We start from the raw sequence: 17251 nt of genomic DNA, 5'->3' as shown, positions 1-17251 counted from the left end.
TGTATGCATTTTTGATATTTCCCTGCATTCTCGCTACAGGAGATTAGTGAGGGAGTTAGATCAGGTTCTGAGATTTTTCCTTGTGGGCGGGATCGACCGGGAATGATACAATGCCTCCCCTACGCAAGGGATTAGTTATATCTGCCACAGATGGTATACTGGGGGAAGTTGCGGTAGGAGATCTGGGAAAAGGAGGCAGGGAAACCTAGAGGCGAAACAAGATTTATGTGGTTATGTGAGGATATAATCCAAACGGACTCTAGGTTGTTAAACCGACGGTATGAGAATGTATAAATGTGTGCACAGGTGACAAAGGGGTAATGAGGTGGTAAGGGCAGGTGCTGCTTCCTCATTGAAGGAGACATATATGCAGGTCTGGGGGGGGAGGGGGAGGGAGGGGCGTGTTTTGACACAACAGAAAAAAGTGAAGTCACTTACACCAGTGGGTATTAAGGGGCTGATAACCCTTGCCGTAGGTGATTTTATGGTGTTAGATAAGGGCCGGATGGCCTTGACATGGAGTTTGGTTCTGGTTATGTTATTAATGTTTATACATGGCTCTTGGAAAAAGGCGGATCTGACTCCCCGAACCTATCACGACTTTTAGGCATTTTAGCTCATCTTATGCACGGCCTAACATGAAAATAGTCTCTTGGAACGTTAAAGGGCTGAGATCCCCACAGAAACGGACCAAACTTTTGCGACACATGAAACAATTGCACCCAGATGTGGCCCTATTACAGGAAACTCACCTTACAGAGCCAGAGTTTAAGTATTTGCAAAAATTCTGGGTGGGTCAGGTTTTTGGCTCGTCGGCAAGGGAGGGTAAGGAGGGAGTTATAATTTTGATACATAAAAATTTTGCGTTTACGCTGGTGTCCCAGGAACGGGACGACGAGGGCCGTTGGATCCATCTAGTGATGGAGCATGCAGGGGAAACTATCAGTATTCATAATGTGTATGGCCCAAATACGATTAACACAGGGTTTTTTGGTCATTTGGAAACCCAACTCCAGCAGGATCGCACTAGGTTTTTGATTCTGGGGGGAGACCTTAACACTGAGGTCTTCAAGGGAAGATAGGAGCGCAGGGAGTAGTTCGCAGAGAAATAGAGATAGGATCTTGCCCGACTTTAAGACACACGGCCCTAATAGATGCGTGGAGGAGTCTACACCCAGATGCGCGGGAATATACACATTTCTCCCATGTTCATCAGTCATGGTCGCGTATTGATTACTTGCTAGTTAATGACGCATTATCGCGACGATTACGTGAAGCGGCGATTGAATATCTAGTTATTTCGGACCATGCCCCGGTTACCATTACCTTGGCCGACACAGTAGCTAGAGGAACGGATTTTATCTGGAGGTTTCCCGCCTTTCTGGCAAAGGATGAGGGCTTTATACAGAAGCTTAAGGGGTGGTGGATGGAATTTGATAGGGATAATGTATCGCATCGTTCAGAACCGTCATTGTATTGGCGTACAGCCAAAGTGGTAATAAGGGGGAAAGTTATGCAATTTATGTCTAATCTTAAACGCAAAACGACCGAAGGATACAAAGCAGCGAGCGACAGATTACTGTGTGCATACACAGCATTTCTACATTCTCCATCACCGCCATTGGGGGAGAAATGGAGGGAAGCCAAGCGACAGTTTGATCAGTGGTTAGACAAAAGAGAGTTTTTACCGGTCCCAATTTGGTGCCGATCTAATGCGTTTCGGCAATAAAGCGGGCAACTTATTAGCGAAGGGGAGGTATGCACCGTCACACATTTCAACACTTAACGAATCTAATGGAACTTCTACCTCAGACCCCAAAAAAAAAAAAAAACATATTAAGTAAATACTACCAAGCCCTTTACTCAGAAACACCCATAGATCTCCAAAAAGGGAGGGAATTTTTGGAGAAGGTGAAGCTGCCAGGGCTCACTCAGGAGCAGAACGGTCACTTGAGCGCAGAGATTACATTAGAGGAAGTTCGGAGCACCATTAAGACCTAATCTAACGGAAAGGCCCCGGATGGATTCACAGAAGAGTTTTTTAAATCTGAGAGAAGAAATCAGCCCTACTATAATATTTTACTAAGGACGGGTGCTTTACCAGCAGAGGCCAAAGTAGCGCATATAAAAAAGGTGTTACCCAAGAAGGGGAAGAATCCTCTTGACCCGGGGTCGTACCGTCCCATTTCACTGATAGACCAAGATCAGAAATTGCTCACAAAAATTTTGGCCAATAGGCTGGCTATGTATCTACCCACACTGGTGGGAAAATCCCAAGTAGGATTTGTAAAGGGCAGGGCAGCAGTGACGAATCTACGCAAAGTGTTGACGGTGCTAGAAACAGTCAGGCACGATCCCCAGCCAGGTACCTGGCACTATTAGCGTTAGACGCAGAGAAAGCCTTTGATAACATACAATGGGAATGGCTGGGGATGGTGCTGGACAAAATGAACGTTCAGGGAGACTTCCGGGTCTTCCTGAAGGGTGTCTACAATAACCCGCAGGCACGTGTTCACTCCTCAGGGTTCCTGTCGGATCCCTTCCAATTACATAAAAGGAACACGACAGGGTTGTCCCCTGTCGCCCCTGTTATTCAATCTCACATTGGAACCTATGGCTAGATTTCTGGAGGAATCGGATATGTTCAGAGGCATTCAAGTAGGGTCTCGGGCAGTGAAGTTAGCCCTGTTTGCTGATGACGTTATACTTTTTATTTTAAATCCTCAAGAACATTTAAGGACGGTTTTTCAATTTTTGCAGGAATTTGGGCAATGCTCGGGATATAAAGTCAACCTAGCTAAAAGCGAACTGCTGGAGTTGGGCAGGCCATTGCCCAAGACCTTTTGGCAATCCTTGAGGTGTGGGATATCCCCAGTTGAACATTGCATTACTTATCTGGGTATCAGAATAGGGAGGGTGCCGGACACTGTATGGCCTAAATTATCCCCCGTTAATTAAAAAAATACAAGCGGAACTCACTAGATGGGGCCAATTGCCGTTGTACCTCCTGGGAAGGTGCCACCTGATTAAGATGGTTAGCTTCCCCAGATTGCTATACCCCTTTCAAACAATCCCTCTCTTATTGAAGCATGTGGATGTCTCTAAACTGACGGCCTCATTCACTAAATTTATATGAGCAGGAAAAAGGCCTCGCATCGCACTTACCAAGCTCATGATGGGCAAACAAGAAGGGGGTGTGAACTTTCCGAATGTCAGGGGTTATAACGTGGCCTGTCTTTTTCGTCATGTAGTAGATTGGCTTCACGAAACGAGCAATTATTCCAACTTGGATCTGGAGGGGGAGTATGCCTCACCCTGGAACCTGAAAGCTTTGTTACATTGTAGAGTTGCTTCTCTTCCGTGCAGTCTCAAAACCTCCATTGTATTGAGAGATACAGTCCTAGCTTGGAAAGTGGTACGTAAGCAGTTTGGGTTACCTAACCTGGTATCGAAATATATGCCGTTGAGTGGACACCCGGAATTTTTACCGGGAGTAGGCATTGACAACGCAGGGGATCTTATGCACATAGAGGAAAGGAGGTGGTTAACTGGGGAGGAAATTACCACTAAACTCAGACCCATAGAAGGTAGGGTCAATTTTTTACAAATACTTCAGGTACGAGCATTTTGCACCTCCAGGCTCAGGGATTTGAGTAAGGAAGCTACCTCGCACACTCTAGATGAGGTCATCGGTCCAACAACTGGGCGGGAGACCATTTCAGGGTTGTATAGAGCACTGAGATGGTTTTGTTAGTCCGCAATCAAGGGTTAGTTTCAAAATCTGGGAACGGTGGACCCAAGATCCAGGTATAGGAGAGATCATACTGGGGGGTTGGGAGACGGTACGGAAGAGTGTTATAAATGAGAGCTGGAGGGAAACCTATTTTAAGTTGATGCATTCAGCTATATATGGCTTTAATATTCTGCCTTCACAATCCTTCCGACCGCATTACGTGTTGCCCCAAATGCAATACACCTCTGACGAATTTATGGCATGGAGTGTGGGGGTGCGTACATACGAAACGATTTTGGGGGATGGTACAAAAATATATTGAGGATCATTGGAAAGCGAACCTCCCACTGACGCCTCAAGCGCTACTATTCCATCAGGCGCGGCCGCCAGAGGAAGAGGGTGCTCGAGGAGTGAGATCACCTCCAGCGCTGGTGCACACGATTTTACTGGTAGCCTTGAGATGCCTGCTGAGTAAATGGTTGGAGGCAGACACGCCGGGGTTAGAACGGATTGTGTCACGGCTGAAACAGTTATTAGTTCTTGAGAGGGTGGAGGTGGAAAGGCGGAAGGAAACGGGAACAAAGAAGCTATAAGTGGCAAATATTCATAGAATCGCAATGTACAGCAGCCGAAATAGCGGAAATTGTTAAGCCTTTCCAGTACACAAAGTGGTACTGCACACAGCTCTCGGCAGGCACTTTAGGGGGGGTTGCAACTTTGAACTAGTTGGGGGATAAATGATAAGTAGATACTCATTGATGACCTAAGTCGTGTCGGGGGAAGTCATGTTTTCGGTCCATATGAAGATCGACACTTATGTCATGTTTATATGTTACGTTATGTTGAATTTAATTCAAAGTTAATTCAATGACAGTTAAAGGGAACCTGTCACCAGCATTTCACCTATTGAGCTTTACTTATCCCTCACTGGCCGCTGCTATCAAAAGATCATTGCCGTTATCCCCTCTCCTAAACTCCTCCTCCAACTGTAAATAACGGTCTGCAAACATTTCCCTTTTTATCGCAATAATCCAGGGTCCCTTTGTGTGCACACACCAGAAGAGGACATCAATGCACAAGCGCAGGAAATTAGTGTGCTGGGGGAAGGGGAGGAGCGGTCAATCAAAAGTAAGGAGGCGGGGTAAGCCCGGAAAGACTTGAGGAATGAAGATATGACTCTTTTCAAACGAAGATTTGACTCTTTTCAAATGAAGATTTGACCCTTTTTATGCTCATTATCATACAGTGTGGGAACACTAAAAAACTGAATACTAAAGCTACAGAGCCGACTAAAAAGACAATTATAGGTTAGATAGAAATGATTTGTCCCCCACTACCACCAGGTATTGCTGGTTTAATAGGTGAAATGCTGGTGACAGATTCCCTTTAAGTGCTGCGCACTCATGATGTAACTTTTAAATGTTTGTAAGAAAATGTGAAAATTGACAATAAAAAGGATATTTAAAAAAAAAAGGAAGAAATGAGAACTTGGTTGGGATTTTTGAAATAATTTAATTGTCATTCATTACGGCAGTCTCAGGTTGTGGAAGCTGAATCTATTGACCTGTTCACGAACACAGGCTTTCGAGCAATGGGCTTTGGTGCATTTTAGAATGAGGTTTGGCATGAGGCATGAAGGGTGGTGTCCTTCGCTTTGTGGGATCAATTATTTTGTAATAGGAGATTGACTAAGGCCTTATTCACACGAACTTCTAATAAGTCCGTGCTACGTGCGTGGCAATCACGCGCATCGCACAGACCTATGTTAGTTAATGGGGCCGTTCAGACTGTCAGTGAATTTCACGCAGCGTATGTGCTGCGTGAAACGCACGACATGTCCTATATTTGCTCGTGTTTCGCGCAGCATGCACCCATTGAAGTCAATGGGTGCGAGCAAATCGCGCACGGCACACGGAAGCACTTCTGGGTGCCGCACGCTACAGTAGTAAAAAATTCATGAACAGAAAAGCACCTCGTGCTTTTCTGTTTGTAAACATAAAAACAGTGTCATATTGATGCCGGCTGCGCGAAAATCACACAGCCACGCACCATATGATGACACACGGACCTTTTGCGCACGCAAAACGGACATGTCTGTGTGAATAAGCCCTAACAGATAATAAAGGGGTGTTGTCTGCTCTAAACACTCTTCAAAATCTGATATGGTCAGATTGAGGTTTTTGGTATTGTGTAAAGTGTTCTAAATAGTTGAAAGCCAAGCATTTGAATAGTACAAAGAATAAGATAGCCAATGCGCTCACCAGATTAGGAAGGATTGGATCGTCCAAGGCACCTATGGGACTAGTAGAAGTGGATCGTAAGAAATGGCTCAATTTGTTGGCGTTAAAGGGAAGGCGTCATGATTTTATTTTTTATTATATTGCTTTTAATATAATGTAAACAAAAATTTTATTTGTGTTGTCACTTTTTTAATGTATTCACACGTTAACTTCTCTATGGGGGCTGCCATTTTTTTTTCAGCTCTGTATGTGTCGATTAACGACACATACACAGATGGAATACGGCAGCAAAATGCACAATGAACGGCAGCCGTTCATTGCTTCTGTCATACAGCTCTGACCTGCGTCTGCACAGCACAGTCACACAGCAGAGAAGCTGGTATGTAGGGAGATAGCAGGCACCATTATGAAGACCAGCTGCACTACAGGTAAGGTGTGTGTCTGTCCCGCTCTCATGACCCCCTACGGGCCGCCCTCTCCTGTCGCTGGAGTGAGTGAGTGTAGCAGTGCTGACTGTAGGTAGAGCAGTGGGTGCGCAGCAGTGCTGAGTGTGGGGGGGTGAGATTCCCTCCCACATTTACGACAGCTGTGAGTCAGGTTGCTTTGCCTTATTCACCTGGCTGTAATTCTGGGAAGTGCTCCCTCTGGTGGCCAACATAGGAAAACATGTCAAATCATTTAATTTTTAATACTTTCCACCATGTGGAAGAAAAAAAACACAGCAAAAAAACTTAATAGAAATAAGTAACTGACAAAAAAAAAAAAAAAAAAGAGTTTAATATGCGACATTCCCTTTAAGAAGTTTTAAAGTGTTCATTTTAAATTCATAAGTGGTAATTTTATCAGCGAGAGAATGGTGGTGAAAGCCTTGGGTAGACTAATATGGCTCTCTTAGGGAATGTTCACACAGAAAAAAAATTCTCAAAATACGGAGCCATTTTCAAGAGAAAATAGCTCCTGATTTTCAGACGTTTTTTTAAGCCACTCGCTTTTTCACTGCCGTTTTTGGAGCGGTTTTCAATAGAGTCAATGAAAAACACCTCCAAAAATGTCCCAAGAAGTGTCCTGCACTTCTTTTGATGAGCCATCATTTACGCGCCGTATTTTGACAGCGACTCGTAAAATAAAGGCTCGTGGGAACAGAACATCGTAAAACCCATTGAAAGCAATGGGCAGAGGCTTGTAGGCGTATTAGGGGTGTTTTTTCAGATGTAATTTGAGGCGTAAAACGCCCAAATCAAGTCTGAAAATAGGCCGTGTGAACATACGCTTATTTGTAATATGAAGGATTACTCATTTATCTATATTCAGAACTTTAGCAGGCCTTGTTTTCTTTCAGAAATTGTTTAATTTCAGACCTGTGCTTAGCTTGTTTCAGGTGAAAAAGATGTTAAAAATGTATAAATTAAAGATTCTATAGTTAAAGGGTAACTGAACGTTCAGAAAACTTCTGGCATGTCATAGTTTTGATCGGAAACCCCCACTGATAGCTAAAACGAAGCGGCAGGAGCGCTTGAGTGCTGATCCGCTTAGTTTCTGATTGGCTTTTCTCACAAAGCCGAGTAGTTTGCATGGGCCCACAGACTTACTATGGAGTCCGTACACCGTTTCCGAGATAAGTTGATCAGAAACCAAGAGTTAGTGCTCACCCGAGCACTTCTATCGCTTCATTTCAGGGATCAGTGGGGGTATAAGTGTGCATACCGCCACTGATCAAAGCTTCCAACATGTCACTATCAGAAGTTTTCTGAAAGTTTAATTACCCTCTAAAGATAGCAGATACTTTAGTTTGGTTGATGTTCTTCAGGAAGTGTTTGTCTCAATGGACGTTCAAATCGCAACTTGCAGTGGCTTTTTTGGCGCTTTTAGGATCGGGGAACTGGTGGCTCTGAATAAAATGCTTAACGGGTTTGTTTTTATCTAATGCTCACTTAGTAGAGGTGTGTGTGTGTGTGTGTGTGTGTGTGTGTGTGTGTGTGTTTATCTAATGCTCACTTAGTAGAGGGGTGTGTGTGTGTGTATTTTTGTTGCTGGTTACTTATCAGAAGATCGAAACTAGACCAGTTATTCAGTGTCAACCATAAACCTTTTCATGTTATCAGGTTCTGCTTTGTGCCCTGTAAAAAAAAAAAAAAAAAAAAAAAAGGGAACCTTGTACAGGCCTCATGAAGTGCCAGTCACAAGCTTTCAATGTAATAGCATTCTGAGGAAATGTTTGCTTCAATTGAATTTAGGTGTAGTGCCTTTCTCTAGAATAAAGGCTGCCACTGAGCCCTCTAAATTAAACTGGCCATACACATTGGAGTTACGTCAGCCGAACATGTTGATTTCAACAGTAACCTGCCGACTATGTAAGGTGTATGGCGGTGTCCCTACTCTTCCCAACGGCAGATGTCAGGGAGAGAAGGGTTGGGCATGTTGAATTTCAACATGCCCGATCCGTCTGTTCGTTATTAGAGGAGCCATGAAAACATACACAATGGCCAAGTGTGCATGTATATTGGGTAGTTGGGAGGAATAGCTGTCATCTGAATGCTTGTTTAGCCAACTAAAATGTATAAGTGATAACATGATTTGGTCTATTGGGAGTCGCAGAGATTTAAAGAGGCTCTGTCACCAGATTTTGCAACCCCTATCTGCTATTGCAGCAGATAGGCGCTGCAATGTAGATTACAGTAACGTTTTTATTTTTTAAAAACGAGCATTTTTGGCCAAGTTATGACCATTTTCGTATTTATGCAAATGAGGCTTGCAAAAGTACAACTGGGCGTGTTGAAAAGTAAAAGTACAACTGGGCGTGTATTATGTGCGTACATCGGGGCGTGTTTACTACTTTTACTAGCTGGGCGTTGTGTATAGAAGTGTCATCCACTTCTCTTCACAACGCCCAGCTTCTGGCAGTGCAGCACTGTGACGTCACTCACAGGTCCTGCATCGTGTCGGCACCAGAGGCTACAGATGATTCTGCAGCAGCATCGGCGTTTGCAGGTAAGTCGATGTAGCTACTTACCTGCAAATGCTGATGCTGCTGCAGAATCAAGTGTAGCCTCTGGTGCCGACACGATGCAGGACCTGTGAGTGACGTCACAGTGCTGCACTGCCAGAAGCTGGGCGTTGTGAAGAGAAGTGGATGACACTTCTATACACAACGCCCAGCTAGTGATAGTAGTAAACACGCCCCGATGTACGCACATAATACACGCCCAGTTGTACTTTTACTTTTCAACACGCCCAGTTGTACTTTTGCAAGCCTCATTTGCATAAATACGAAAATGGTCATAACTTGGCCAAAAATGCTCGTTTTTTAAAAATAAAAACGTTACTGTAATCTACATTGCAGCGCCTATCTGCTGCAATAGCAGATAGGGGCTGCAAAATCTGGTGACAGAGCCTCTTTAAGTTATGCATCAGACTAGACAATGTCGCAATGATTATTTTTATGGTTCTGGAAAGAGTCTGGATTTCTGGAAATTAATGTTCTGGGCTCATAGGAGATGGATATCACATGTTACACCAAACTTGGATCTGGATAGTGTCATCTTTTAAGTTTTGTGGTGGGGTATTAGTGGGAGGAGATGGGTTATTAAAAAGGCATTACTAATTAAGAGGCAGATTTGGGGTATTCCTGTCATACCTTTCATTCATGCTGGAGGTAACGATATTGGCAAGTTGAGTACTTTGGCCTCGCTCAATGAGATGAAGACCACCCATTTGTTGGGCAGTGTGTTTTCCAATAGTGTTCTTTACTTAGAGATTATTCCTCTTAGCTTGGTCCGGAACAGATTTTGGTTTTATGGAGAAGATTCAAAAAAGGATAAACAGAGGAATGGAAAAGTTATCAATTGAAAGCCTATCTTACCGACATGTTTATTTGGATGGGTTTGTTCCTGGTCTGCATAGAAGCGATTTCATTCATCTTTCAAATATCAGGCTAGATGTTTTTTAAGTCTATTTGCTGAACAGAATTGAAAAGATTGCAGTGTTTTGGAGGCGATGCTGGATAGGACACGACAGCTTGTGGGTTGTCAACCAGCTTATGCTGGGTGGACGATGTGTTATTTTACTGGTGACATGACAGACTATCCTGCTTGAACCTTTTACTTGATAATATTATTCTTTATGGTTATACTATAGCATAATTTGTAACGCATAATAAATGCCACGCCCTTATTGCTCCAAACGCTCACGTCTTTTGCTATAATCCTAGTGTTTTTCAGCTTTGGCAGCTACGATACCATGGTTGGTAATATATGTGCTGCATATGTAATGCCAGAGGGTGAAGTGTTGGACAAAAAAAGGCTTCTCCCAGAAAAATGAGTGGATCACTGTGGTTGCTGCAATATGAAAGTGGTCTCAAAAAAAATTACGATGTTCTGTTCCCACAAGCCTTTATTTTAAGAGTCACTGGCAAAATATGGCGCATAAAAGAACGGCTCGTCGAAAGTGCAGGACACTTAGGACATTTTTGGAGCCGTTCATTGACTCCATTGAAAAACAGCTCCAAAAATGTCCATAAAAACACCATAAAAAACCACCACAAAAAAAGCGTTGTTAAAAAAACGTCTGAAAATCAGGAGCTGTTTTCGCCTGAAAACAGCTCCATATTTTCAGACGTTTTTGCTCATTGCGTGTGATCCTACCCTTACACTGTACGTAGCTGATTGGACAGTGTCAAGTAACACGCCCCCTTGCCATCTTCACGCGCCATTGACAGTTCAAGGGTTTATTTACATATCGGGCACCAAACATAACGGCATAGATATCTAAATAAGAGGACAGAATTGTTTTTTGTTTTTTTAAAGTGAGACCAGGTTTGTGCAGCCCTGCCTATTACATGGTGCACTCAGCTGCACATTTATGGTCAGGTGAAAGGTTCGCTTTAAATATTTTTTGTCCAGAGTATCACTTGAATGGCCCTTTTATTCTGGAAATCTTGATCAGTTCGAGATCACACTTACCAACGTGATCCTCTCACATTATCGTCTGATATGCAGATACAACAGGAGATTGCGGTAGATCCTACACAATTAATTTTTTTCTGTACTTTGTTAGGCAAGTCAATTGTAAAGCCTCTATTAGTTGGCCTTATCAGATGCTCCTTCCTTCTGAGGCCAAGTGTTGACATGTCGTTCATAATGACAACATGCTGAGTGGTGATGGGCCGCTGTGGTTTTATGACAGGTCATCACCACACAAGAAGAAAGGAGCAGAAGAATGAAGTTAAATAAGCAGGTACTGTAGAGTGAAAAATAGTTTTTTATTTTAAGCTTAATAAACCTTATTTTATCTGAGGTTTTTTTTCTCATTTAGAATTTGTTTATTATAGAAATTTATATTTTAGAACTATTTTATTATCTTTATTAACCCCTTAATGACCAGCCTATTTTGGACCTTAATAACCAAGCCATTTTTGACGTTTTTCCATCGTCGCATTCCAAGAGCTATAACTTTTATTTTTGCGTCGACATAGCTGTATAAGGTCTTGTTTTTTGCGGGACAAGTTGTATTTTTTAATCGCACCATTTTGGGGGACATTATTTATTGATTAACTTTTATTTGGGGGGGGGGGGAAATAGAAAAAAAACCTGAAATTTCGCCACTCTTTTTCGCGTCTTAAATCTACGCTGTTTACCGTGTGATATAAATAACACTAACTTTATTCAGCGGGTTGTTACGATTGCAACGATACCAAATTTGTATCGTTTTTGTATGTTTTACTACTTTTACACAGTAAAAACGCTTTTTTTCAAAATTATTTGTTTTTGTGTCTCCATATTTGAAGAGCCGTAACGTTTTTATTTTTTCACCGATGCGGTTGTATGAGGGTTTTTTTTTTGCGGGAAGACTTGTAGTTTTTATTGGTACCATTTTGGAGTAGATGCGACTTTTTGATCACTTTTTATCACATTTTTTTTTTAAGTCAGGATTAACAGAAAACAGCAATTTTTCCATAGTTTATTAAATTTTTTACGGCGTTCACCGTGCGGGTTAAATAATGTAATAGATTTATAGTCGGGTCGTTACGGACGCGGCGATACCAAATATGTGTAACTTTAACTTTATTTTTTTAATAGTAAAGCATTGTGTAAGGGGAAAAGCTGGGTTTTTCATTTTTTTTTTAATTAACTTTATTAAACTTTTTTTTTTCACTTTTTTACTAGTTCCACTAGGGGACTATAATATGCGATTCTGCGATCGCATTTATAATACACTGCAATACTTTTGTATTGCAGTGTATTACTGCCTGTCCGTTTAACACGGACAGGCATCTGCTAGGTCATGCCTGCGGCGTGACCTAGCAGGCATTCATGACAGGCAGACCTGGGGGCCTTTATTAGACCCCCGGCTGCCATTAGAGACAGACACTCGGCGATCGTATCGCCGGGTGTCGGTGGGAGAGAGAGGGAGCTCCCTCCCTCTCTCCAAAACCACTCAGATGCGGTGCTCGCTATTGAGCACCACATCTGAGGGGTTAAACGTGTGAGATCGATACTAATATCGATCTCACCCGGCAGAGCAGGGACGCTTCCAGCCCTCAGCTGCCTCTAGCAGCTGAAAGCAGGGAGATTTGACAGCTCCCTGCTCTGTTTACTTATTCCGATGCCGCGACGTAAAAAGTCTATGGCATCGGAATAAGGCCCGTTAGTGACCGACGTAGAAACACGATGGGCCGGTCACCAACGGGTTAAAGAGTGAGGCCCGGTTCACACCTGCAATTGTGCTTCCGTGGCAGAACGAAAATACCAGAAGCACCATTTACGTTGTATGACCGACACCATCAGCACCCAACGGAACCCATGGACTAGTGGGTTCCGGCGGGATTCAGTCAGGGTGTCCATGGTTTTACCTGAAAATAGCGCAGCATGCTGCACTATGGTTTCTGGTATTTTCAGCTTCATCTTTGACTGTGGCCAATAACGGAGCCTCCAACGCAGGTGTGAACAGGCCATTAAGGTGGACTTCACTTTAGAGCATAGGAAGTCTTTAAACCGGTCCCGTAGCATTACTTACAAAAAAAACCTCGCTGAACGAGCTACACGAACAGAGGTTTACTGCTCATCCTTATATAAAAATTCCTATGAAAGTCCTTTATAAATAAAATCCAACTTTAGAATAACTAAAGACCTATATAAAAACTTACCTGATTTTCAAGACTGCCTTGTGAACATGAATATCTTTTCCTTCCACGCGGAATTTCAGGTCTGCTGTTTCTTCACTATCAAACGCTCTCTTCAGTGACTCCGCAACAGTTAGAAAGTCTTCAGGTTCTAGATTCAACATGGAGCAGAAACCATATTAATACTTTATCTAATCCCAAATCCTCCAACAATCACCATTATTCTAGCATGTAAATTATATGGTCATTGGGTGTAATCAGAGAAGTGCAAATAGGGAATTTTACAGCGATAAAAATTACAATATCCCTACATGCAAATTAACAGCTCACGCTACGCTTTCCAAATCAAGATTGAGGTCTTGATAGTTTCAGGATGTCAGGTATGTAAGCTTAAATTTAGTGGTCAGAACAGCCATGACTTACCTACAGAGAGCACCCGCCACATGACTGGTGGGTTTGAAAAGCAAGCAAAAACATCATCTGTACTAGTAAAGTTTGTGACATGAGGGGCAAGAATAATCTGGCCCCGACAGAGGCCCCACATGTAAACTTGTCCACTTTGCGACTTGGCAGCAGATGTATGAGATGAGTGACAGGCTGCAATCTCTATTATTCTGCAACAAAAATACATATGTTAAAACTAGTTTGTTGGTTACATCAAGTCAGGAAAATTTTACCATAGTCCTAAAAGACTATTAGGGTATGTTCACACGATAGCAGGCATTTATGGCTGAAATTAGCCTGTTTTCAGAAGAAAACAGCTGCGTCGTTTCAGCCGTAAATGCTCCTCCTCGTAATATATGAGGCGTCTGACGCTCGTATATCTTGAGCTGCTCTTCATTGAGTTCAATGAAGAACGGCTCAAATTACGTTGCAAAGAAGTGCCCTGCACTTCTTTGCCGAGGCAGTCAATTTACGCATCGTCGTTTGACAGCTGTCAAACGACGACGCGTAAATTACAGGTCGTCCGCATAATACGTCGGCAAACCCATTCAAATGAATGGGCAGATGTTTGCAGACGTATTGTAGCCCTATTTTCAGGCGTAAAACGCGGCATAATACGCCTCGTTTACGCCTGAAAATAGGTCGTGTGAACCCAGCCTTACATAGAATTCTTAAAGGGTAGTTCCAATTTTGTCACTTTAGGACATGCCAAACATATCATAAGTCACATCACAGATCGAACATCCAAAAGTTAGCTCTGACTTTGCATGATATCTGCTGGCTCTAATGCTTCCACCTGATCAGTATCTATTCAGGGCATGGTCTGCTCATGAGTAGTATTTACATTAAGTACTAATTTAGAATACAATACATCCCTCGCAATAAAACGCAGTAGCCTTCACGAATATTAGGAGCAGTGCCAATTCATGAGTTTGTCTGAATCGGTCCTAAAGAGGACCAATCCGATTTGGCAACGTTATAACACTGTTAAACCGACCTTCAATTCAACAGTAAAATCTGCATCCGTTACATGTGAATTTTGTTAGTTATGCACATTTCTGTAACGCATAGCGCTTGCCTAGAATCCACTGCAGATTTTTTATGTGGTTCGTGAGTGGTGTTGCAGATTCGTTAACTGAAAATCTGCAACAAGTAGGAGATGTGTGAACCCAGTCTTAAAGAGGCTCTGTCACCAGATTATAAAATCCCTATCTCCTATTGAATGTGATCGGCGCTGCAATGTATATAACAGTAAAGTTGTTTTTTTTTAAAAACGATCATTTTTGCCCAAGTTATGAGCATTAGATTTATGCAAATGAGCTTTTCAATAGACAACTGGGTGTGTTTTCTCGTTTTACCAACTGGGCGTGTATTGTGTTTTTACCAACTGGGCGTGTTTGCCCGTTTTACCAACTGAGCGTTGTGAATAGAAGTGTATGACGCCAACCAATCAGTGTCACACTTCTCATTGTTCCCACCCAGCTTCTTTCATTGCACAGACACACAGCGTGACGTCACCCACAGGTCATTCACCATCGCGTCGGACGAGAGAAGATACATCGGCTCCAGCCGTCCGAGAGAATAATATGCTCGTCTCTAGGGAGTTCACTATGCCTACCTGCACACGGTTATGCTGCTGCAGATTAAACTGTACCCTCTCGGACGCCTGGGGCCGATGTGTCTTCTCTCGTCCGACGCGATGGTGAAGGACCTGTGGGAGGAAGTGACGTCAAAAAAACACAATACACGCCCAGTTGGTAAAACGAGAAAACACGCCCAGTTGTCTATTGAAAAGCTAATTTGCATAAATCTAAACTTGCTCATAACTTGGGCAAAAATGAAAAAACAAAAAACAACTTTACAGTTATCTATATTGCAGCGCCGATCACATTCAATAGGAGATAGGGATTTTATAATCTGGTGACAGAGCCTCTTTAAGTGATATTAGAGTAAATAAGACTAATTCCACATCTCTTTACAAAACAGGATTTCTCCCAGTATTACAAGACAATATTTCTCTGGTCTCATTTCAGCAGAGTGAAGTTTAAATCTCGAGATTCTGACTAGCGAGACTTCCCTCTTCACTGGGAGTTACCAACTGGGGGAAGGGAGGGGACTGATTCAATAGAGAATCAAAACAGATTCTTGCTTAAACCTGGCCAGGAGTAGGGGCAAGTTAATAGATTCACCCGTTTCTCAGTTCTTAATTGTAGGGTTGATAGAACACAATGGGGAAATCTCAAACCTGGTGAATTCACCAACGCTTCCAAATAGGCAACAAATTCATGTACAACAAATTAGGTGAAAAGTTGGCTCTACTACAGCCAGGAGCTTCAAGTTTACTGCATACAGGACATTTTATCAGCCATGTAAGGAAGTTAATCGGAGTTTCCCACTATATACAGATTCAGCAGCCACACTGAGAAGAAAGTGGGAAAGAAGCGGTGACAGGATTTAGCTTCCTTGTATCTCTGCTGCTTCAAGTGAGAGACTTCAGATTAACAAATAGCCAACTCCTCCTCAGACTCCATAATACACCAGAATTAATCTTATCCTGATGCTCATAGAACATCCTGCATAAAGATGGCAGAGATCTCCACTGTGTACACCTGCTGCACACAAACCGCTCCCCCTCTCAGTTGGCTCTCCCAGCTCATAAGCAGGAAGTCTGAGTACTGGTGCACGTGAAGAGCAGTTGAAGTCTACCTCGGCTCTTAAAGGGCAAGAGCTTTTGACACAAACATTTTTTCTAATTATCTAGATTTGAGAAAAGTTTAATGTTTTGGTTTCCTATTATTTCATGAGGCTTCCCAAGTAGTGAAAGGTCCTCTTTAAATGTGTGGTTGTCAGAACGGTTGACTGATTGGGAAAAGAAAAAAGGTACCCGCTAGGATTTCTTATGCAGCAAGGAAAATGAAATATACTCTAGTATACTATACCTTTCACGTGTCTCAACTATGACTGGAGAAAGCTGGTTGCTTTTGTTTCCAATACCCAGCTGCCCATTAGTGTTGGCTCCCCAGGAGTAGAGATAACCTTGATCAGTCAGCCCCATACTATGACTGTAGCCACATACAACCTGCAAACAATATAGACACCTTTACAAAAGTTGAAAAAGCAGTTGTAGAGCCAAGAGCACAAGACTAGCTACACTGTCTGATTCAGGCCCAAAAGGAGGAACACATACCAAAACATAGGCCTCATGCACACTGTTGTGCCCGTAATCAGTCGTGCCAGTGGTAAGCACAGTCCACGACTACGGACATGGCAGGCGACAGCCATCCACATTTTCGGCCAGTGCTCCCAAATAAAGTATGGGAGGCAAGGTCTGTAAAAAGCAAAAGATAGGACAAGTTCTATCTTTCGACGAGGCTTTCTATAGCAGCATGTCAATTGTATTTGCATAAACGCTGCTTATTTGTTGCAGGTTTTCCCCAGTGAATTCAATAGAGGTAAAAAAAAACGCAACAAATGGCAGATGCGGTGTTTGTTTCCGGCAGAAAAGCAGCGATTCCGCCTGAAAAAAAAGCAACTCAGACGAAAAAATTACAAAAAAATAAATAAATTAAAAAAAAAAAAGTCATACTTACCCACAATTCTGTGTTTCCTCGGCCAGACTGGCCTCCCGTAATGGCGTGTCATCCCATGTGACGACTGCAGCCAGTCACAGGCTGAAGTGGTCACCTGAGATGAAACGCCATCCCAGTGCTGCACAGC

General features: G+C 42.8%; 1 protein-coding gene across 1 annotated transcript in view; it reads right to left on the bottom strand.

The window, feature by feature from the left end:
* Nucleotides 1-17251, bottom strand: part of RCBTB1 (RCC1 and BTB domain containing protein 1) — a 49983-nt gene that overhangs the window by 12087 nt on the left and 20645 nt on the right. Inside the window, exons 7-9 of the mRNA XM_075851784.1 lie at nt 16474-16613; nt 13514-13704; nt 13115-13241 (exon numbers count right to left, since the gene is read on the bottom strand). Coding sequence (XP_075707899.1) covers nt 13115-13241; nt 13514-13704; nt 16474-16613 — 458 coding nt within the window. The remainder of the gene's footprint in view (nt 1-13114; nt 13242-13513; nt 13705-16473; nt 16614-17251) is intronic.

The sequence above is a fragment of the Rhinoderma darwinii genome, chromosome 2 (genome assembly GCF_050947455.1).
Source record: "Rhinoderma darwinii isolate aRhiDar2 chromosome 2, aRhiDar2.hap1, whole genome shotgun sequence".
Lineage (NCBI taxonomy): Eukaryota > Metazoa > Chordata > Amphibia > Anura > Rhinodermatidae > Rhinoderma > Rhinoderma darwinii.
This window is presented reverse-complemented; position numbering and strand designations above follow the sequence as displayed.